The sequence below is a fragment of the Prosopis cineraria genome, unplaced genomic scaffold (genome assembly GCF_029017545.1).
Source record: "Prosopis cineraria cultivar Desert tree isolate PC_DT_omini unplaced genomic scaffold, ASM2901754v1 PC4, whole genome shotgun sequence".
NCBI classification, from domain to species: domain Eukaryota; kingdom Viridiplantae; phylum Streptophyta; class Magnoliopsida; order Fabales; family Fabaceae; genus Prosopis; species Prosopis cineraria.
Genome location: NW_026555335.1, coordinates 41,237,039 through 41,261,587, shown reverse-complemented (window position 1 = coordinate 41,261,587; position 24,549 = coordinate 41,237,039). Strand labels below are relative to the sequence as shown.

Here is a 24,549-nt window from a genome sequence, read left to right as displayed (position 1 = left end):
ATAAGTAATTTAAAAAAAATTCACAGTATCAATAAAGTTTTCATCTCATAAAAATATTTATTATTTTTTTATCTTTAATTTCAATTGTCAAAGTACTCCATGATAAGTGAAAAATGAACTTATATGAATATCTAGATTAATAAATACAATGGGTATGATAGAAATCTTGTTTGCATACATTAGATTGCCTGTATTTTTAACCAAATATAGTTAAAAGGAAACACTTATATTTTAGATAGGAAGGAGTATATTTCATAAGAATATCTTCATTAATCATTTTTTGTGTAAGGCATGGAGTTTGACACTAGAGGTGCACTGGGCTAAGGATCATAATTTAATAGTACCTTTTTTTAATGAAAAATTAAAAAATGCTTTCAATTTCTTTGTGAACTTTTCATAAGCCGTGTTAATTACTTGACTGTTTTTAATAAAAAAAATTGTTAAAAATAAGTGCAATTAAATTTGTAGTTACATTGTAAAAATTATTTTAAAAAATATGAAAAAATTAATCATTTGATCTTTATATTTTTGACCTAGTTGTAACTCAAATTTTTAACTTTAACTTGTTATAACCCAATCCCTAAAATTTTGACTCAATTGTAAATTAGTTTTTAAACTTTGCCTCTTACAATTTAATTTCTAAAGTTTCAACATCTTAAACATCGATCCTTATATTTTAAAAATAAAATTATAAAGATTAAACCCTTTTAGAATAAAATTATAAAGGAGTTAATAATTTAAAATATTAGTAATAAATTAAACTCTTTTAATCTTTATAAATATTATAAATATTAACAGTTTAAAATATTTTTAATCTTTATAATTTTATTTTTTAAAATACAAGGATAAATATTTAAGAGATTGAAACTTTAAAAATTAAATTTTAAGAAGCAAAGTTCAAGAGTTGATTTATTACTGAGTCAAAATTTTAGAGACTGAATTATAACAAGTCAAAATTGAAGAATTAAGTTACAATTAAGTTTAAATTATAAAGACAAAATGGTTAATTTTCCCAAACATATAATAGTTGTACCACTAATTTAAAAGTTTTTATTGATTCAAACTTTTTAAAGTTTTATTAATAACCAGAATTAAACTTGTTTGAACTTTTTTACGAATTGATATAATCATTGAAAAGATTTATTTTCATTATTACAATTGAATAAAAAATCAAGTATTGAAAATTGTAACTCAAGTATAATTATTAAATAAACTTTATTTAAATTATAATTTATAATCATATCTCCACCCTGACATGTTTGATAAATATGGTGCTATTTGGAATTGATGATGTTATCTGAATTGCTTCTTATCTGTACAATAGATGGTGTTTGATTTGAGTTTGATAATTGGATATACATGGAGCTAAGAATTTAAGTGAGCCAGGCCTATTTAAGTTCGAACTGTCCCAAACAAGCAAGCCTAGTCCTAATTTCTTTGAGTTTCAGGTGGCTCGAATACTCAAATTTTATTTGTGATTAATTTTTATTTTAAAATTAATTATTTTATTTTATGAAAATATAAAATGTATTTTTTATATTTAAATAATGTATAGGATTCAAATATATGATATTTTAAAATAAAATAATTTAAAACTTAACAAATTAATTGATATTTATTATATTATATATATATTTAAAAATAAAAGTTGTTTATTCAAATGTCTGGGTCGAATTTTTTCAAGCCTATAGGCCAAATAAGTCTAAATATAAAAAAAATATTTTTTTTAAGTCTGGCTTCAAATTTTTTTCAAGTAAGTTCGAGCTAATTTATAGTACTTGGCCCTGAATTATCAGCTCTAAATATACACACAAAATTAACCAAAACACAAATAAAAATACAAATAACATAGTTTTGAATTATTGAAAATTTGAACATAAAATTCTACCCCAAAAAAGAGAGACAATTTAAACATAAAAGGGTAAATTACTTAACATGTCGTAATGCCAAGGCAACAACGCTCGGGACCTATGATCAAGGGTCAAGGCTGGGATCTGGGAGATAGTAAGTTGGGATGTATTAAGCTAAACCAAAGTCATTATCCTCCCTACCAGGCATGACTTGCAAACCTTCTAAGGGTAGAATTTCTTATTAACATTTTCTAACGCATACGATTGATCACTTTTCTACTCTTTTATATTATGGATGTCTAAAATTAATTATTTTTTATACGCGGTGAAACGGAAGCTAGACAGGTAAATATTTTTCTTTTTAATAAAACCGGATATCAATAGTTCACAATTACACAGAGTATAGCAGAGCTGACAAAAAAACAAATAAAAATTAGACTCTTTTATTATCCTCTATCCCTAAGATTTGGAAATGAATGATGATCAAAGAAGCAAAAATTATTATACAAAGCGTGTGATAAATAGACAGGTAAATATAAAAACAAAATTTTGAATTGAGAGATGATTGGTTTAACTGATTGATGAAATAGAATCAGTTTATCCTCTCGAATTTGAATCTTGAAATCTATAATTATAATAAACAAATGTGCCAATGACAATGAAACTTTGAATAATTTTTGAATTGTTTATGAAGTCCCTCCTTGGATATATATTACATTAAAATTCAAAACTAATTTGTACTGCCTTCACACTATTCATTCATTTTTGTTATTATCTATGTATCCAACGCGTATATCATTGAATTTTTTTTTTTTTTTGGAGGGGGGGTGGAGAACCAATCAATAACTGATAAAAACTTGTAGTCTCCCACTTGGAAAGAATCTTGTAATCAATTTTTATAAAATAGAATATCCATTTAACTCGTTTTTAACACTGAGATCATGTTTAGTTGTTAGAAAAAAAAATAAAATGAAATTAATTAAAAAAATAAAGGTAAAAATAAAAATGATGAAAAAGAATAGTGAACCATGCACATAAAGGGAGGGGGTGGCCTATTTCATAGGGTTGAGAATCACGACTCATGAGATTTTGTGTAGGTGTAATGATTATCACATTTATAATACATGTTAGTGAATTTTATCATGCTTATTATGAAGATGAATGATGATTTAGTTTATTTTTTTGTTGATTTTTTCAATCCATTCCTTCCTAATAACTAAATGTGACTTGAGGATTCATTTTTGATATCCAAAATACTAAATTGTTGATAGTATCTCAATAATTAAATAAATAATTAGTATTGGGTTTAATGAGCGTACTTATGAATCCATTGATGTATTGATGTGGATAAACTATCAGTCAATAATAAACCTCAACTACCTTGAGTTTAAACAGACTCACAACCCATTAAGTTCCTGTAGCTTTTCAAGGAGTACAGAGACAGTGGAGAGAATGAAAAGGAGAGTCGTCTACTGTTTTTTTCACTAATCACATTATATGGATCATATGAGTAACTACCTTAATAATTAATTAATTTAAGTAATCTCACATTACATTTGACTCAATCAATTAAGAAATAAGGAATAATTGACTGCTACAGTGTTGTAGGTTATGTGAAAAGCCCTAAATCATATCAAACTTTTCAAAGAAACTAGAACGTAGTTGAGTACACCCTAGGTTATTAAATTCCAAGAGAGCAAGCTTAAGCAACAAAAAACAATTCATAAACCATTTTTACAAGTTAAAAACAATGTTGGTTTTAAAAATCAAAATCAAAGTTTAAAGTGTTTATGATTTTTGAATTTTACAGGAAAATATGAAGTGAGATGAAATTGACTTAACCAAGCAAATCGGTGAGTTTTTCAAGATTTGAATCCACTTTCACCATCATAAAATCCTAAGGTCAATTTATTTGGTTCTTGCAACTCATTTGATATTAAGTAAAGTTCCTAATTACCATCAGCACTAGGTGATTATGGCTTAGACTAAGACACAATCCTCATGAAAGTTATGCTAAATGATGACTTAACTCAAGAATTAGACTTTCCTTTGCCTTGATGATATTCTAACACTTAGAACCAACAAGAATCAAGCAATTAACTTCAATTTAAGACCTAAACAGAAGCTAAATAATTTATACATTACCATAATGATTGAACGGATTAGCATTTACACAGCAAGAATCATTGAAGCATAAATTCAAACATATATTGTGTATCGTCTAATTAAAGAATCCAATTATAGCATCCAAATCTCTTGAGGGAATGAAATCAACTAAAAAAAATTTAATCTAACTATAACTAAATCATCAAGTCAATAGTAGTAATAAAATCAGAGAAATCAAAGGTGAATTATGATAGAACTGATTGGAAAGAATTTAAGGAAACTCAAGTTAAAGTGTCATCTCCCTTAAAGAACTCTGGAGAAGATTCAGTTGTCTATTCCAAACTTCCTCGAAGACTAATCAAGGAAGATGCCAGTGAGAGTTGCCATGGACTGTTGCTTGAAGAAATCCACAAGCCTAGATGAGTCTAGACTGAACTGAATGAGATGACGATATGCGACAGTGTGCGATCAAAGTTGAGTGGCTCGAAGCAATGAATGTGCATGTGGCATTGAACCTAAGATAGACGGGTGATCTGTGCGATAATGCAATGAGTATGTGTGACGAGCTGAACCTCCGCACATCTCTGGTGGTCAAACTCAAATTGAGAGTAGATGAGCGATAGCAGGTGTGTGATGAGTTGGACTCTAAATCTCAAAGGAAGATCGGAGACAAGTGTGATGGACTCGGACCAAGAGGAAGTGATGGAGATGAGGTGTGCAATGCAGCGTGACTCCGAGGAGAGATGGATATGATCATCTGCACATTCAATCCTAGATGAGAAGAAGATCACATGCCCCCCGCTTCCTTCTCCTGCGTTTCCTTCCCTTTGAAAAGTCAAAAAAACCAATTTAAAATAAAATTGAGCAAATTACCATATTAGCCCTTAAATGCTTAAAAAATGCAAAACAAACAAAACTAAATTAATCTAATAAAATTGAACCAAATAAAATCCTAAAAAAATGAAAATAAAAATTACACAAGTAATAACATGTGTCACGGAATTAAAATTTTAGATTAAAAATAATTAATTTCAATAAAATGTACAAAATAACCAAAATACCATTAATGTCAAAACTCAATGCAAATGAGCCCGTGATCAAATTTAATGCTAAAATCATGCATATAAGAGTTTAGACTAATAAAATATGATCACAAATGTAAAAGAAAAGTGTGCAAAATATGTGACTTATCATTAGGGCTCTACCTATCGGGCTTACTTATATAGTTCATCTATCACTATCCACATAAGATCATAAAATTTAATTTATTATGGGTTTATTAATTAATGTAAATCTATAAATATTCCAAAACTTTCCTCTCCATGTTTGTTCCTGTAGCAATAAATGTGTAAATAGTAAATATATGGTTTCTTGCTTCTCTTACTATGTTATCTTAGATCTTTGATTTGGAGTTTAAACTCAAAACTTTTAATTAAATTGAATCAATTCTCTAGCTAGTTGATCAAAGTGTCAAATAGTAATAAATATGTGATCTTTAATCCATCGTTGATCATCCAAAGAAGGTGAAATACCTTATGCCTCATTTGGTATAGAAAAATTATTTTTTAAAGATGTGACAGTAAAAGTGAAAATAGAATTGAGCTGGAAGTGAACTTAAAAAGTGTGTTTAGTGTGTTAAAAATTTAGATGGAATTAAAGCAAGTTTTTCAAATAACAAAATTAAATAGATAAAAGTAAAATTAGAAGACTTTTTTGCCCTTCATTGAAAACCAGAAAAAAAAAACTAAAATTGAAAAAGCATTATGGAATCACATTGTGTTCCAAAAATCTTTTGCAATCTGATCAATTAATAGGGGCACTGACTGTGACTTCATGTTTTTCCAATGGTGACACCATGTTCTTCAATTGGGATTGTGATTTAGTTTTCGATTTTGTTTAGGTGGCATATTTGTGGTAAGATTTTGATGAATATGGAGATTATCCTTTCTTCCATGCTTACAGTTTTTGTTTGTTTGGCTTGTGGTATGATTAATTGTAGTTTGATTTATTTGCTGTAATATCATTGACTATTGTTGCTAATCTCCTTGCTTTGCCGCGATGTTCGTTGTGCTCCGCTATTGTGCTCTGCCATCATGCTTTTGCTTGTGTGTGTTTTGATCGTGCAAGTGAGGTTTCTTTTGATTTGGAGGAGGGTAATGTTGTCAAGAAAATTCGTAACTTGAAGTATTATTATCCATGAATTTTTAATCCTAAAGAACCCATCTAATTTTCATAGATGCATTCAAGAAATTCAATTTCATCAAATTTAATAGCAGTATGTTCCAGGTAAAAGTGGGTTTACCATATCAAACAGTGTAATTTTTCAGATTTCACTTTCATTTCTCTAACTTCAATCCCAGCGTACCAAATGGGACATTATTGATTGCCAATAGATGAAACGCTACTAGACATTTTGAATTTTTCCTATGAAAAACGCAGAGAAACGTGAAAACGACCCGAGTCAGGGCGCACTCGTCCAACGAGGATAAACACATACATGACCTGGGTAGTGGGGCCCAGGTCCAAATATATTGCGATCATATGCCACGTGTCCCAGATCCAACGTCTTTCATGCTTCAGAGCTATCTGCCGAGGCATGGCAGGTAAGCGTCAAACGATCGGACGGCCACCGTTTCTCTGCCTTCATCAAAGCTATTAAACTCACAACCCTTTGCTCGCCGGGCGCCAAAAACCCCTTTCGTCCTTTTACCGATGAACCTGGGACTCTGAAACCCCTCAAAAGGCCCACACTTGAATTTTAAAACACTGATCAGCCATATCCAAAAAACGGAGAGATAAGTCAGAGTAGAGTGAATCTCAGAGAAACGAGGATTTCCAATTTTGAGCTTAACTTCCGTCTTCTATCTATCTAGAGGTGTGGTTTGATGCGATTCGAGCATGGAGCTTCAGAATACTGTGAAAGAAGCCCTAAATGCACTGTATCATCACCCTGATGACACAGTGCGCATGCAAGCCGATCGGTTTCTTCAAGATTTTCAGAGAACTCTAGATGCGTGGCAGGTAGTTTCTGTCTTTAATCTCGTCTCTGTTGTTTGGATTCGATTCACTTGGTTTCCAATTTTGCTTTTAATGATTTTTGGTCACGGAGAGCGGTTGTTTTGGTTATTCGGCGTTGATAATCGCCGGGTGATTGTTTTGATGACTGCCATTGGCGTCTGATGGTGTTGTAATTGTGCACTTCACTGCCAGTCATTCAAGCAGTGCTTGGCGATTGTTTCAGGTTTTATCTTTATTGGATACTGTGGAGAGTAATTGAAAGTTGGAACTCTCTTTTTGAGCTACGAGCTTAATTATTCAGCTGTTTCTGGTCATAAAAGGATTTTAAGCAGATTGCTTGTGTACCGTACATATATTCACCGCTTTGGTTTCCTGTTTTGCAGGTCGCTGATAATCTACTTCACGATGCCACTAGCAATCTAGAAACTTTGATTTTTTGTTCTCAGACTCTCAGGAGCAAGGTGATTTCACTTTCTGTGGGGCTCAATAATGTTAAATGCTGATTTTCGGCCTGTCAACTATTTGTCCACAAGGTTTCTAAATTTCTCATTTTGGTTTTTGGGTTTATTTTATTTTTGGGCATTTACACAGGTACAACGAGACTTTGAAGAGCTTCCCTCTGAAGCTTTCCGGCCACTACGTGACTCCTTAAATGTGAGTGAGTATCTCTCTATTCTTTTTCCTTATTTGCTCAGGGGGCATTTGTATATATTTATGATATGTGATCTTACCCCATGCCTGGGATGATGCAATAATAATGTGTGCCCGCTCATGCGTTTAAAAAAGGAGTAAATAAAACTTTACACCTTGAGTATAAAGGTTCTCGGCTAAATGATTCCACACATTAGATATAACAACAAAGCCACTTATTTGGTTGTTTCAAATACAGACATTGCTTAAGAAGTTCCACAAAGGCCCTCCCAAAGTCAGAACACAGGTATTATGCAGGGACTAATTGCTCTGTTATATCTGTTTTTAACATATGAAAGCATAAGACACCTGTTTTATTGTTCTAAAACGTGTTCATGTATAGATTAGCATCGCAGTGGCTGCTTTGGCTGTGCATGTTCCTGCAGAAGATTGGGGGGATGGTGGCATAGTTAAATGGCTTAGGGATGAGATGAATTCCCATCCGGAGTTTATACCAGGTTTCTTGGAGTTACTTACAGTTTTGCCAGAGGTATGGACATTGACATGAGCTCATCTTATTAGTGAGATACAGACAAATGTCAATATGTTAGATTATTAAGCCCTAAAGGACTGAATTGTTGTGACTGTACGTCACTTTATTACCTTGGAGTTGCTAACAGTTTTGTCGGGGGTATAAAAGCTAATGCGAGGAACTCTATTTATGATCTTTTTTCCTTTTTATTGAGACAACTGCCAAACTTTTATTGAGCTCTAAAGGACTAAATTGTCGCGATGTGACTATATTATTTTGGAGTTACTGACATACAAAACTCGATACAAGGAAATTTATTTCTGATCTCCTTATCATGTTAGTGGGACAACTGTCAAAATTTCAGATGATTAAGCTTTAGAGTACGGAATACTCGTACGTCACTCTGTCACCTTTATTCTTTACTACTATCCACTCTTTTTTCAACATCCTCAGCAAGATACCAAGAAGCCAATCTACCTTGTAATGTTGGATAGTGAATAACGTGGTTCTTAACCTCGTACAACTTATAGATAATTCTATTTTTGGATGTAAGCAAATATTTCAATTAAAGTAAGTTTATTAATTATAGCTTTTGGTTGCACATATGTCTTTTACGCATTTTGTCTTCTATTTTTAGGAGGTATTTAACTATAAGATAGCAGCTCGCCCAGAAAGGCGCCGCCAATTTGAAAAGGAACTTACATCTCAAATGGAGGTTGCTCTTAGTATTTTGACCGCTTGTTTAAATATTTCTGAACTTAAGGAGCAGGTGGGAGTGAATTTTATTTATTCAGTTACTTTCCCTTTTGTAGTTTTTATAAGATACGTTAGGCTTGAAGTTTTTATTAAGTGGTTTTATCATCATGTTAACGTGTCAGGTTCTTGAAGCATTTGCCTCTTGGCTTCGCCTAAAGCATGGGTATGGCTTTCTTTTGTAAAGTCTTGTACTTAACTAAAATTTGAATCTTACGGGTATCACTTGTTTAGCTATAATCTTTTTTTACCAGAACTTGTTTAGCTATAATCAAGTTGCTGATTTTTTTTTTCTTTTTGTTTTTAATTTCTTCCAAATGAAGGGCAACAATTAGGCCTAACATATGATGTTCGTGTCGCATTAATAAGTAATGACAATTTTTTATTTTCCTTCCTTATGGTTATTGTGTAAGAATCATTTGGGCCTGAGCATGGATGAGAGTAAGCTTCAATAAATGTTACATGAATGACCTTTGGGAAGGACTTAAGCTCTGTAAGAATTTGTTTTGGAGTATAATTACTTTGTCTTAGCCAGGAGCTGTCGTACTGTACTGCAAGTGATGGCAAAATCTGGCACCTTTTTGCTTGTGGACATTTAAGGTTGGATTATGTAGGAGTTTGTTCAAAAACAAGAAAATAATTGATTTGTGATCTCAAATCTGTATATTTTTCATACATAAATGTGCTGGAAAGCACCAAATTGGGAGATTAACCAAAAGTGCAAGATTTTAATGTAATAGGCTTCATTGCCATGCTTTCTCAAATCGAACTATGAATTTTAGGATTTTGTCTCATTTTGTCTACTCAATGAAACTTTGGTGGAACTTTTTTTTTGGCCATAACTGTTCTTGAGGCTCCTGTTCTTTCAATCTCTTAATCTCTTAATGGAGAATTATTTTGGGGGGGGGGTGGGGTATTCTTTTACTGCCCTTTAATAAACTTTTTTTTCATTTTCAGGATTCCTGGATCTGTTCTTTGCTCTCATCCATTAGTTCTCACCGCATTGTCAAGCTTGAATTCTGAGTTACTCTCAGAGGCATCTGTTAATGGTATTATAAGTTGGAGCAACTAAATGTTGATAATATCTGTTTTTTTGTCAAAGATATGCAAGCTTTTTGTTGTAGAGTAAAGAATCTCCAAGGATCAAATTGTAGGACCAATGGAGGATTATAATATTCTTAAAGTATTGGGAAAGAATATTGGTCACCATTATACGTGTTGAGTGCTGTGTGATATGTTCATACAAGACCATAATTATCTTACTCAAGGGATGTGAAAACATTAGTAGCCTGTAAAATGCATTGCTCAATTATATTAACAATAAAGTATTTGCAAAAGGATTAAACTTTCAAGCAATTGAAGAATTCATCGTTGTCACGAGTAATATTAACTGAGCTTAGCATGGAAACATAGATGAAGGCTTTGTTTGGTTAGAGGGGAGGGGAGGGAGGGGATGGAATGGAGGGGAGAAGGAGGAGGAGGGGAGGGAGAGAGGAGGGGGAGGGGAGGGGTGGATCCCCCCAATTTGGGGGGAGGTTTTGGAGGGGAGGGGAGGGGAGGGGTAATTTTTAAACACTACCAAAGAGAAGTTCAGATTCCTAAAAGCTTGATAAATGATAGAGCACAATGGCGTTTTGCAATCCATGTAGCCGACCCCACCTAGTGGGATAAAGGCTTGTTGTTGTTGTACCAAAGAGAAGTTCAGCCCATAACACTGATGTTATCATCTTTGGTCTGCTATCCAGTTCAGAAGGACATTGGTTCTAATATTAACAATCGTAGACAGATGGATCCTAGAATCTTTTTCTGCTGGATTGAGATTCCACCATGATTTTACCTCAAAAAGGATTCAGATGATTTTACCTCAAAAAGGGTTCAGATTAGATTAGGTTAATCTAAAATTTGGGTCATAGGACTGTGAATCCTTTAGATTGCAGTATTTCTATGTGAAGATGGATTATATAGTAATCGTCCTTAGTATTGTGGTGTGTATATTGGTGAGATATCCTTAAAATCAGTGATGATCCTGGACAATTTGGGTCAGAAAACAGTCTCATGCTGAAAGGTGTCATAGATATATTGCCTTGACACCCAAAGTGCCTTCCTTTCCTTAGGCTGTAGCTTCTTTGCATTGTATGTTCACTGGCCAATTTTTGTCAATATCTGATCAATAATTGTGTTTTTTCCCATGACTAAAGTATGCTCTTTTTTCTAATAACTAATGCTTCTCCCTTCAAGAGGTTAGAGGGGGATAGTTTTTGCTAAGTTGGGATAATCCAAGTTGGATCTGTTTAAGGGATATTTATTTATTTCTGTGTTGCCGGGGGGGTGAATTTCCAGAACAGAGGCGAGCTGGTAGGGTAACATTTACCTTTTTTTTCCTCATTGCAGTGATTTCTGAATTAATACACTACACAGCAGCAGGAAACTTTGGTGGTGTTTCTGCACACTTGCCTCTAATTCAAGTGATTGTACCCCAAGTTATGAATCTTAAAACACAACTTAGTGATTCTTCAAAGGTATACATTTATAAAATTTTTCATTCTACTTATTCTGATAGATGGTTGATTCTCTTCTTCATCGGCACAAAAATTGTACAAGTAGCAAGTTTACTTCGTAAAAGTGCTCTTTGGTTCAACATTTTGTATTTTGGCTTGATGATTATAGTCAACTGTGCATGTGAATATGCAGTGGCAATTTTTGGTTTATAATATTGCTAATTTTGTTTATTCAATGAGGAAGCTTGAGTCATTTTGAGTTAATGCGTACTGTCAATTGTGAAGATTTTTTCAACGTCTGACTTTCATACCGGTCTTGGATCAGCGTCTGCATGCTTGCATTATTAATTATTCAAGCATGCAATTGTGAATTGTGTTTAATGTTAGTTTCTTCTTTCCCATTTTATGTGGTCATAAAAATACCTCATTCATGTTGTATATGTCATCAAAATTCTTAATTTGAACTTCACAAAGAAAAGAAAAAAGGAATTCTTGATTTGAGAATTAGTGCTTGGTATGGTTGATTGATTTTAACTCTACTAATTTCATGATTTATTTAATCTTCTTTCAGGATGAGGAAGATGTAAAGGCAATAGCTAGATTATTTGCTGACATGGGTGATTCATATGTGGAATTGATTGCAGCCGGTATGTGGGTGATACTCTACAATGTTTTTCCTATGTATATCTGCTTATCTTCCATGGCATAAGCTACTTTGAAACCCTTTCAAGGTGCTCTATTGCTCCAACATTCTGGTGAACTACCTGTGCAGGCTCAGATGAGTCAATGTTGATTGTGCGTGCGCTATTGGAAGTTGCTTCACATCCTGAATATGATATTGCTTCAATGACTTTTAACTTTTGGCACAGTCTTCAGTTGAACTTGACCAAAAGGTGATTGCCCCCAAAGAGGTACTTAACTTACTGGGTTTTTCTTGAACCTTATCTTTATATGATTGTTACATAATCTGACAGGGAATCCTACATATCATACGGTAATGACACATCAATTGAAGCTGAGAGAAATAGGAGGCTGCAGGTTTTTCGTCCTGCATACGAGTCACTTGTCTCATTGGTGAGTCATTCAGTTTTGAAGCTTGGATTCAAATTTGTTGTACTCCCATTCTAGCACTATGCATGGTTTCAGATCCTCAAGCATGGTAACCCTGAAATTCAATTTTAAATTGTCTAGAACTTATTACAATTGGCACCAGATGTAGATTTGTACTCTGCATTGTTTAAGGTTGAGAGACATGTTACATATGCATTCTGTTGGTGTTAGTTTCAGTTCTAATAAGTTGGGTTGGGTTTGGTTTTACAGGTTAGCTTCCGAGTTCAGTATCCTGAAGATTATCAGGACCTTTCATATGAGGATCTTAAAGAATTTAAGCAGACTAGATATGGTAATGGGTTAGGGTTGTAATACTTTTGTTTAATTTCCTATTCAAAGTCTTATGCATCATTAATACCCAAACTGGGTTATGTGAAGGTGCAAATAGGTTGTTGACGTCAAAATATTCTAAAAGAAATGCATTCTAGGGAAGTTGTGGATTTTCTTGAACTTGTAACTTTAGTCACCAATAGTGATAGGAATACTGACTTTGCTCTGCTGTACCAAGGATTGATGCTGAAGGCATAAAATAAGGCACACAATCATTTTGTGCTAAATATCTGTAGATGTACCATTTTTATTTGCAGCTTTGGATGATTCATGAAATCTGTAATTAATATTCCTCATAGTAGTGAAGTGCAAATTTATAACAATATTTCAATGGTAGAAAGAAGGAAGTTTCCTGTGTTGATTTCATAGATTGTTTCTGAGGAAGTTATGGTTAGCTATGAAATTTAAGAAAGTAAATTGTCAAGTTTATTTTCACATGGGAGATAAGCAAGGTCTTCTTAGCCCACCATGAAGTAAAATATTGAGTGACCAGGAGTGCTGTTTTGGCTGTCTTGTATCAAGGAGATGATAGACTTGGGGCTTGTTTCGTACGCATAGATCGGAATGGAATGAGAAAGTTTTGTAGATGGAAAATAACCCTCCTCCTTTATAAAAGATAATAGGAAGGGATGCACTCTGTTGAGTAAATGATAACAAAAACATCGTAGACATTGCAAAAAAATATTGCCTTCACCTCTACTAGTCTACCTTTCCTTACTAAACGGGGCATGTTTTCTTGAGTGGTGCTTGTAGGTTTTTGATCCATTTTTTTAGATTTTTTTTAATTTTAATTAAAGTTTTAGCTGTGAAGCATAGCTTCTGCAGAAAAAAGCAATTTACTAACATTGGTTGGCTTAAGTGAAAGGGAATCCATAACTTAAAAATAGGTTTTGAGTTCGAGTCTTATGAATGAATAAGATCATAATGGGTGAGCTTTCTCTTATTTAGGATCAAATGCTACGTGAATCTGAATTCTTCCACTAAATTGATGTTTGGGTAGAAGAAATTATTTTCTGGAAGCCCATCCATAAAACCTAAAAGCCTTGAAAAAGTTAGTTTGGGAAAAACAAGTGGGAGTTGCTTTGTTGTCTTGAAAGTCAGTTTGACAAATATACTTTTGGCAAACTGTAAACCAAACACACACTTAGTTGGTGATACTGGGTGGCAGATGGCTCTTCCAAAAAAAAAAAAAAACAAAGAAAGAAAAGAAGCAATTTTACCATATTATTAAATAATAATTTAGAAATAATATAATCTTGGTGCATACTGAATTTTTATTACTGTGCATTTTACCATTCATCATTTGAGTTTGCTGTCTTTGAGGCTACTTGATGTAGTGATTGATCTCATTTGGGGGCTGTGTTATTTTAGGGGTGGGGGCGTTCTTCTCTCCTTCCTTCTCTTAATGGCACCATGTTCTCCAAACTTATGTCATTTACTTGTAGCTAAATTTTGGTTCAAGGATTGCTAAATATATACTTTTTATCTTAGCCAAAACTGGATGGTATTTCTACCTGACAAACTGAAATTTTTTGGTTATCAGCTGTTGCGGATGTCTTATCAGATGCAGCGTCAGTTCTAGGTGGTGATGCAACGCTTAAAATTCTATACATTAAACTTCTTGAGGTGTGTATCACATCCTTGGTTGGTTTGAATATGATATACTTTCTCTGATTATATGTCTTCTGGTTGAAAGAATTAGAGTTCATCCCTTTAATCTAAATTTTATTCATAAACACTGTTTTACGTACTCTCATGGCCTCGAAATATTCTAGCATTTTGTCTTTCTGTCCATTTACCCCAAATTTTAGCCTGCAGCTACTGTTTGTACTCTTTTCCTTTACTTTTCTTGGCTTCCTGTCTTTTCTAAGAGAAATACAAAAAATAGAAATAGAAAGTTTCCCTTGGTGACGTGGGTTGTAGATTTCTACTTTTGCTGCTCTACTTTCCTCTTGGGCTCTGAGAGGACAAGTGATAAAAAGGGAATACTTCTGGTCTGTTTCTCGGCTTATTTGATAAATCTGTCATTTTTCAGAATATCTTATGCCAGAAGTTTTCTGGAAAAAAGTGAAATAATTTATACGATTCAAGTAAAGCCATGGTCCATGGTGAATACTATTGCCTTGGAAACACTTTTTTTTTTTTGGAACTCCTTGATTAGTGACTCGCATTGCATTATTATACTGTATTCTCTTATCCTTGTTATATGTAAGTTCTTTATGATGATGTAAAAAACCCTTGGGTCTTGGAGGAAAAAAAAATTTAACTCTATCAGGGTGTTATGGAAAAAAATAGGTAACACCGCAATGAGAGATGATGGTCCCCATGTTCACCATTCTTTCTCTGTATACCCCTATTTTATTTTTATTTTTTTCCCCCTAAGATGAGAGCTTTGGATATGATTGACAAGCTGAAACCTCAAATTTGTTTATACTTTTTAGTATCTTGTATGCACTCTTTTGTCTTAGTGATGTGAATATAATTTCTGAAACCCCTATTTTAAGGCTGTATCTGGCCATAGCAATGATGAACGCAAAGAATGGCGTCCAGCAGAGGCTACTTTGTTTTGTATTCGTGCTGTATCAAACTATGTGTCTGTTGTTGAATCAGAAGTAATGCCTCAGGTATGATTTGGTTTAACTTTCTTATATATTTATACATGATTTGCAACATGTTTGATGTGCTGCTCATAAGCCTCCCATGGTTTTTCAATTTTGATTCCTGACATGAGAGAACAATATATTTGCTGGTATGCAAATATTATACTGCAACCTCATACATCTTGCAAGTGGCAACACGTGTTTGTGACTTTATTTGTGTGAGAATGTAGATATTTAATTGTGTGAGGTCCCTTCTTCCCTTATTGAGTTTTTATTTTGTACAAGTCCCTGTAGAAATTCATAACGTGTTCTTAATTTTCTGGTTTTTTCTTGATATAGATCATGGCCCTGCTTCCAAAACTTCCTCATCAACCACAGCTACTTCAGACAGGTTATATACTGCTTTAGTCATTTTCTCTTCTTACCTATCTCAAGTTATTTTCCTACCCCATTTAATGGTTGGTTTTTTTAATCCCCCTACTGGGAACTGGGGAAACTGGAAAGTTGCCTTGTAACGATAATGTTGATTGTCTGCCTCTAAGGAAGCAGTCCATGCGCCGGGAGACCCTTCCCTTTTCACCTGTTGCTCACTGGGTAGTCTGTAATTGTATGCCTTGTTAAGGTAGTGGATTGTTATGAATTTGAACTCTGCTGACCCTAATACATGTTTGATTGCGGGCATATTTTCAGTGTGCTTGACTACTGGTGCTTATTCAAAATGGCTTGATTCTGCATCCTGTGGGTCATCTATACTGCCTTCAGTTTTAGATATCCTAATGAATGGCATGGGTACATCTGAGGATTGTGCTGCGGCTGCTGCTTTGGCCTTTAGACACATCTGTGATGGTATAATTAACTCTTGCTTGAGTATGTGTGTACTTTTTGTTTGCCCCTTGAAACATTGGTGGGCTGCATTTGATAGGGCCTTTTAGTACTCTGGCGAATAACCTTTTCCCTTTTTAAAGGGATCAAAGTTGTTTGAGCGCTTCATTTGTTTTTCCATAAAAACATAACTTGTAGAAGATGGTGAATAGATAGAGTTGGATCTCTAGTCAATGTTTCTACCAAACAAGAGAATGTTGAATGAAGAATATATCATTCTAATGAATTTCCATTCTTTTCAAATTTCAATGTCACCTGTCAATGACACTATGCAGACCATTGTGTGGACTATGGAGACGATGATAAATCTTTGCTTCAGATTTTATCTTAGAAGGTCATGATATTACGTAGTAGGATATGCCTCTGGAGTGATAAAAGGGACTATAATCTTTCTGCATGTATTTTTCTAAAACCTAAAAGAAAAGAATAGGTTTTGTGACCTTTAAAAAATAATATCTTATTGATAATAGAACTACTACTTTAAACTTGATGTTTCTTCGGTGATTCTGGCAAATTCATTTAGTTTTTGTGGAATACATTCACTGCCTCAGCCTCATTGCCTTCTTAAAAATTGGTTAGCCAAGAAAATATTAACTGAGCTTATTTCAGACTGCCGAAAGAAGTTGTGTGGATGCTTAGATGGTCTGTTTCACATCTACAATAAGACAGTTAATGGAGAAGATAGTTTCAAAGTACCTGCCGAGGACTCACTACATTTGGTTGAAGCCTTAAGGTAAATTGGTTGAAGACTGTAGGAATAAAATGTTGCTTTTGGCTCTCTTAGGAGTTTTGAGTGAACCAGTTACTAACTTAATAAATGTTCATGCAGTATGGTTATTACTGAACTTCCTCCAGATGATGCTAAGAGAGCCCTTGAGGCATTGTGCCTACCAGTCATGTATCCTTTACAGGTTAGTTTCTGTCCACTGGAATTCTCTAATTCTTAATTTCTCGGTCCATAATCCTATATTCTGCATTGTGCTCTATCAGGAAGCTATTAATCAAGGTCCAGAGATCTTGAGTAAAAGACCTTCTCGTCAGTTAACTATTCACATTGATCGATTTGCTTATATATTTAGGTAGAAAATTTAATGACCTTGCTCACCTCCCTGCCCGTGCCCTTTTTCTGGGTTACACAGTCATGAACATACAACTGTACATTTTCAGATATGTAAATCATCCTCAAGCAGTGGCAGATGCTATTCAGAGGCTCTGGCCTATTTTTAAAGCTATTTTTGATCTGTGAGTATTCTTGAATTGTTTCTTAAGACCCCCCCAATCAGAATGTGCTGTTTTTTCTCAGTATTTTTGAAATGTTCTGGATGTAGCCGTGCTTGGGACATGCGAACTATGGAATCCCTCTGCCGAGCGTGTAAATATGCAGTAAGCTAAATCACTCTCTTTAATATTTGCTCAACGTGAAGAACATTTTCAATAATGGCATGGAATGAATTGTCTAATCAAGCAACTAAATGAGGCACTCATTTTTTCATCGTCTCAATTCTGCAATAATTGTGTTCATGGCCTCAACCCTCTTTGCTTACTGTATTGTGCTTTAATTCATGCAAAACATTTTTTTAAGGTTGCAACTTTCTGTGGTTGAGGGGTTTGTGCATTTTTCCTAGGAAGATGAGAAACTGGATCTCGTTTTGTTACTTTTAAGCCTTGTCAGATCAAATTTATGAAATTCAGTGTCAGTTCTCAAGTGGTTTCTTCCTCCTAAAGAATCTGAACAGGATCAACTCTGGTTCTATGCCTTGTCAACGTTAAAAAGATTTGTTTGTTTTATTGAATGCTCTCTCGCAATCTTCTATCAGGAGATATTATTGGGTCTTGAAGTCTCCAATACAACAACAACAACAACAACAAGCCTTTATCCCACTAGGTGGGGTCGGCTACATGGATTGCAAGACGCCATTGTGCTCTATCATTTATTAAGCTTTTAGAAATATTATTAATTAAGAGATCACGTTCAACAACTTCCAAGAGTGTTCTCTTAGGCCTTCCTCTACCTCTCTTAATCGGACTCAAAGTTATATGTTCCACTCTTCTCACTGGTGCCTCCCTTGGTCTTCTTTGTACATGCCCAAACCATCTCAACCGATTTTCTACCATTTTTTCCTCAATAGGTGCCACCCTCACTTTTTCACGTATGTGCTCATTTCGAATTTTATCTTTACGTGTATGTCCGCACATCCATCGTAACATTCTCATCTCTGCTACTCCAACTTTATGCTCTTGCTGTCCCGTTAGAGCCCAGCATTCACTACTATATAACATTGCCGGTCTGATAGCAGTACGATAAAACTTTCCTTTAAGTTTATTAGGCACCTTACGGTCACAAATAACTCCTTTAGCTTTTCTCCAATTAAACCACCCAGCTTGAATTCTATGTGAAATATCTCCACTGATTTCGCCATCATTTTGGATAATGGCTCCCAAATATCTAAACTTTTCCACTTGAGGTATAATTTGATCTCCCAATTTCACTTCCAAATTATTTTCGAATAGTCCTTTATCAAATTTACAATATAAATATTCCGTCTTACTTCTACTCAGACGAAAACCTTTCGACTCCAATGTCCTCCTCCATAACTCAAGTTTGCAATTAACCTCTTCTCTTGTCTCTGCTATAAGAACTATATCATCCGCGAAGAGCATACATTTCGGGATTTCCTCTTGAATATGTTCCGTCAAAACATTTAAAATCAAGTTGAACAAATAAGGACTCAGAGATGATCCCTGATGTAGCCCAATCTTTATAGGAAAATCCTTTGTTTGACCACTAGGCGTTCTTATACTAGTTTTTACCCCCTCATACATATCTTGTATTGCTTTAATATAAGCAATCCGTACTCCCTTTTTTTCTAACGCTTTCCAAAGCACTTCTCTTGGTATACGGTCATAAGTTTTTTCCAAATCAATAAAAACCATGTGTAGATCTTTATCTTTACAACGATACTTTTCCATTAATCCCCTTAGTAGATAAATCGCCTCTGTAGTTGATCTACCTGGCATAAAACCAAATTGATTCTCAGAAATACTTGTCTCCAATCTCAACCTGTGCTCAATTACTTTCTCCCACAATTTCATTGTGTGGCTCATGAGTTTAATCCCTCTATAGTTAGTACAATTCTGAATATCTCCTTTATTTTTATAAATAGGAATTAATGTACTTCTCCTCCACTCATCAGGCATTTTCTTGGACCGTAGAATCACATTAAATAACTTAGTTAACCATCTCACCCCTTCTTCACCTAAGCATTTCCACGCTTCGATAGATATACAATCAGGTCCGTTAGCTCTACCATTTGCCATTTTCTTAAGAGCTTCCTTTACCTCCTTATCACGTATTTTTCGATAGAATGACAAATTTTGTTCTCCTTCACCAGTTACTAAATCCTCCAAGTTACTAGATGAATCCTCTCCATCGTTGAAAAGTTTAGAAAAATAAGTCTCCCATCTATTTTTAATTTCATCATCTGTAACTAAAATTCTTCCCTCTTCATCCTTAATACACCTTACCTGTTCTAGATCTCTTGATTTTCTTTCCCTACTCTTGGCAATCTTATAAATATTTTGCTCTCCTTCCTTCGTCTCAAGGTTCTTATAAAATTCTTCAAAAGCTTTAGAACGAGCTTCACCCACAGCTCTCTTAGTTTCCTTCTTAGCCATACGGTACCTCTCCCAATTTTCCTCATTGTTACACAAATGTATGGCTTTAAAACAGTTCTTCTTATACTTGATTTTGTCCTGTACACTATTATTCCACCACCAAGACTCCTTATCTCTCGGACCAGGACCTTTCGATTCTCCCAAAACTACTTTTGCAACCTCCCGTATCTTTTTAGCCATATCCTCCCATATGATGTTAGCACTTCCCTGAGAATCCCAAATTCCTTTATCCAAAAGATTTCGCTTGAAAATATCTTGCTTCTCACCTTTTAATTGCCACCACCTAATCCTTGGTGTTACTACTTGTCGACGTTTTTGGATTTTACTCATAATACACAAATCAAGGACTAGGACCCTATGTTGTGTCGTTACAGCATCTCCAGGGATCACCTTACAATTTTTACAAAGTTTTCTATCTGTGTTCCTAACCAAAAGAAAATCAATCTGCGACCTTGAGGCTCCACTTTTGTAGGTGATGAGATGCTCATCTCTCTTCTTGAAACAAGTGTTGGCAATCTTAAAATCATACGCCAGTGAGAAATCAAGAAGAGTTTGCCCTTCATTGTTTAGCTCTCCAAAACCAAAACCACCATGCACCCTCGCATACTGACCAGCTTCCCTCCCGACATGCCCATTAAAGTCTCCTCCAATAAAAATCTTTTCACTCTGTGGTATGTGTCGAATCAACCCCTCCAGATCCTCCCAAAATAATTCCTTAAGACTGGCTTCTGTCCCGACTTGCGGCGCATAAGCGCTAACAATATTAACAGTCTCACGTCCAATTATCATTTTTAAAGAAATAATTCTGTCTCCAATTCTGCTAACTTCTACAACGTTCTTCTTCCACTCCTTATCTATAATGATGCCTACTCCATTGCGTGCACTTACTTTTTCTGTATACCAAAGTTTGAAACCTTGAATATCCTTAGCTTCTTCTCCACGCCATTTTGTTTCTTGCAAGCAAAGGATATTGATTTTCCTTTGAATCATAACCCCTACAACCTCTACAGATTTACAATTTAATGTCCCAACATTCCAAGTACCAAATCTAATTTTGCTCTTATGGACTAACTTCTTTAGCCGCGTGCGTCCAGAATGACGCGGTAGCCCTTGCTCATTTAACACTACATCCGGGCGCCGATGCAGCGGCTCTAACTCACTTATCACTGTACTCGAGCCATGCAGCGCGTTACTTACGGGCAACGACCTAGCATTAACATTATAACGTCTATTGTCCATGTTCATGATAGATTCAACAAATTTTTACATTGGCTGTTGATGGCCTAACACAACCCTCCTCCTTTACCCGGGCTTGGGACCGGCTATAAACATAGGCGGAGTTGTCTTGAAGTCTCCAATAACCCAACATAAAAAGATTTACACCTGGTCACAGTGAGTGTACATGTTTTCAGGTGAGAACTTCTGGGATGTTCATGGGGCTGACAATTGGTGCAATGCTGGAAGAGATTCAGAGTCTATATAAGCAGCACCACCAACCATGCTTTCTTTATCTCTCCAGTGAAGTTATAAAGGTATGCATATCATATCTTTGAAATTTTATCCACATTCCATCATTATAGAGTACTATGGAGTACTCCTTGTCAAGTTAGTGGTGAGTAAAAACATCGTATGAATGAAGCATTTGTATTTATGGGTAATCTTTATATGAAATGTTATGATCTTCAACAGGGTTGCTTTTATGGCCTCTCATTGGTTTCTGCTAATTGCCTTTTTAATGGTGTCAATAATTATTTTAATAATTAGTTGATAGCCTATTGATCAAATTATCCTATTTCCGATAGATTATATTTGTAGATTTCCTATAAATGGTGTGATCAATGAACTAGTTTGTATACATTTTGGTAATTGATGCTCTTTCTCATTTAGATGGTTGGTTCTTGTCCATCTTGCGTTACTACTAAAGAATTTGATTGGTGCCATTTCCCTTTCCATTTCAGATATTTGGTTCTGATCCATCTTGTTCCGACTACCTTAAAAATTTGATCGAGGCACTCTTCCAGCACACAACTCGCCTTCTCACAAATATTCAGGTGCGATTCAAGTGAATGCTTTCTGATGTACTGATATAATGCGACTAATTCTTAATTCTTGATGCAGGAATTCACAGCCCGACCAGATATAGCAGATGATTGCTTTCTGTTGGCCTCTAGATGTATGCGTTATTGTCCTCAACTCTTTATTCCCTCATCCGTTTTTCCTTCATTAGTTGATTGCTCTATGATTGGGATCACGGTACAGCACAGGTACTCTCTCTCTCTCTCTCTCTCTCTCTCACTCTCTCACACACACACACAAAACATTCTAACTTGCCCATTCTCATGCATCCTTCATTCTTCCAAGGGGATTGTGTGTGGTTTAACGTTTGAGTGTTTTTGCATTACTGAAATAGTAACCCCATTATAATATGGATTGTTTATCCTTCTCATCCATCACTTCTCCCCGCTGCAAAAGCTCGTGCATTTTATAATTGATATCATAATCAATCAAATACATTGTATTTTTTAACGGCCTACGAGCATTTTTTTTTTTTTTTTGGTGCCTGATCTTGCTGACCTCAAGCCATCTGCCTAAACTCAGAATGCATAGATCTTCCTGGAAGGGTTATAAATTAATAAATTACAATGCTTATGTATTTTAAAAATCATAGAACTATTCAAGGATAAGTTGATTCAAAATTTGAGGTCCATTTTTCTTAAGGAAAAAAAAATATGAGAAGCAAAATGTGGTTAACTGAAATTGTTATCTTGAGGACTGGAAGTTTTTTATTTTTTGGTGTTCATGAATGGCAAGCGTTTTATTCCACTTGGGTTTAGAAATTGGAATTTTTGCCAAAATATATGATTACTACCTTCTCAAACACTCAAAAAATAAAATCCCATTCAGTGGTATTGGCACTGAAAAAAAGTTTATTTCTTCCCAAGCCGCAGATTTCAATCCTCATCTGGTAGGAGTTAGACTATGCATGGGAATCTGGGGGGAGGATAATTTCTAGTTAGCAAGCATAGCCACTAATCACGGAGTGAAATCCTGAAATGACTCCTACCTTTTGCAATAGCAGAAGTCATGTTCTCACTCCTGAATAGAATTTTATGGAGTAGAAATAACTCCTAAACATTAATTTACAGGATTTTTTTTTTTAAAGCTGTGTTTAGATGCATGAGGATTAGAATTTGTAATTTCAAACTCCCTTTAAATCCTAGTTATCTGAAATTCCACCTACTTCAATCCTCGGGTTTTTCACGTTTTCACTATCAGTGCCTCTATTATTCCCATCACTCCTCGTCTCTCGTTCTCATCTCTTGCTGAATGAAGAACAAAGCTAAACTTGTCATTTCTAATATTTCATTTTTACTTCGAATCTCACCTTGGTCTCTCTTTTACCGTTAAATTTTTTACACTATCCAATTACCGTTAAAATTTTCTGGAAAAAAATTACCATTAAACTTTTTTACACTATTCAAACAAAGGATTTTAAATACATGAATTTTAAATGTAAGATTTTAATTGAAATCCATCAATCCAAACACTATTTCTTGATACTAAGTGCAAGGGTTCAAAGCCTGATTGTTCACCTTTTGTTGTTTCTCTCTTCTGTAGGGAAGCTTCCAATTCCATATTGCATTTTTTGGCTGATATTTTTGATCTTGCAAACTCTGCTGTTGGGGAGCCGTTTATACCTATCAGAGACAGCATCATTATTCCTCGAGGCGCCACTATAACCAGAATCTTGATTGCTTCATTAACTGGAGCACTTCCGAAATCTCGAGTGGATGTGGTAGTTAACCTATTCCCTTTTGAGTTTCTTCTTAAAATCATCTTTGCCGTAACTTGTGGATATTTCCTAACCCCATCGTCCACCAGGTATCTTACCCCCTACTAGCCTTAACTCGAGCCTATGGAATGCAAGCACTGGAGTGGGAGAAAGAGAGTGTTTCATTAATTCCATCGACAGCGGTCACTGACGTGGAGCGGGCAAGATTCCTAAAAGCATTATCCGAAGCAGCTTCGGGCGGTGATACAAGTGGGCTGAGTGTTTTTATTGAAGAGTTTTCTGATGTTTGTCGACGAAACAGAGCAGTTCAGGAAATTGTGCAAGAAGCCTTGAGACCGCTGGAGTTGAATTTGGTGCGTGTATCATCATCATAGAGGAATTATAAAGGCATGGGATTTGAGGGGCCATTTTGCTTAGGCCTTGTTTTGTGGTTAGGTTAGGTCGGTTTGTGTATTATCTGTTGTTATATTCATAATTTGATCCATGATCTTATCCTTCTCCAATTTTTTAGGAGAGTTCGAGAGCCCTCTTCATGAGATGTGTAGGTTGAAAGAAATTATGTGGGGTGTTGTATCTTTTTTACTTTTCCAGATGTGGGATTGGTGAGTGGTGTCATTTGTCTTTGCTTGTCATTTTTGGGGGCTGAGGGTTACATGGTATAGAAGTGTAATTTAATGAAAACAAGAAAAGGAAAAAAAAAAAAGGAAAATGATAAGGTTAAGGAATCTATTTTTCTTTAATTATTTTAATCAAAAATATTTCCTTTTTATTA

The 24,549-nt window shown here is 34.8% G+C and overlaps 1 protein-coding gene across 2 annotated transcripts; it reads left to right on the top strand.

The window, feature by feature from the left end:
• The first annotated feature begins 6,641 nt into the window (after positions 1–6,641).
• Positions 6,642–24,549, top strand: LOC129308522 (transportin MOS14). Of its 2 annotated transcripts, XM_054949669.1 has the most exons (27): positions 6,642–6,977; positions 7,358–7,435; positions 7,566–7,628; positions 7,864–7,911; positions 8,008–8,154; positions 8,774–8,905; positions 9,015–9,055; positions 9,847–9,938; positions 11,281–11,408; positions 11,959–12,034; positions 12,160–12,280; positions 12,362–12,461; positions 12,708–12,789; positions 14,371–14,453; positions 15,332–15,451; positions 15,767–15,818; positions 16,118–16,273; positions 16,919–17,042; positions 17,139–17,220; positions 17,300–17,388; positions 17,477–17,551; positions 17,638–17,692; positions 21,397–21,516; positions 21,943–22,035; positions 22,103–22,248; positions 23,603–23,780; positions 23,867–24,549. In XM_054949669.1, the coding sequence occupies exons 1-27, from the start codon at positions 6,855–6,857 to the stop codon at positions 24,149–24,151; spliced, it is 2,889 nt and encodes a 962-aa protein (XP_054805644.1). In that variant the 5' UTR covers positions 6,642–6,854; the 3' UTR covers positions 24,152–24,549. The 2 variants fall into 2 exon arrangements, with proteins under 2 accessions (XP_054805644.1, XP_054805645.1); XM_054949670.1 differs by lacking the exons at positions 6,642–6,977; positions 7,358–7,435 and having other exon boundaries at positions 7,614–7,632.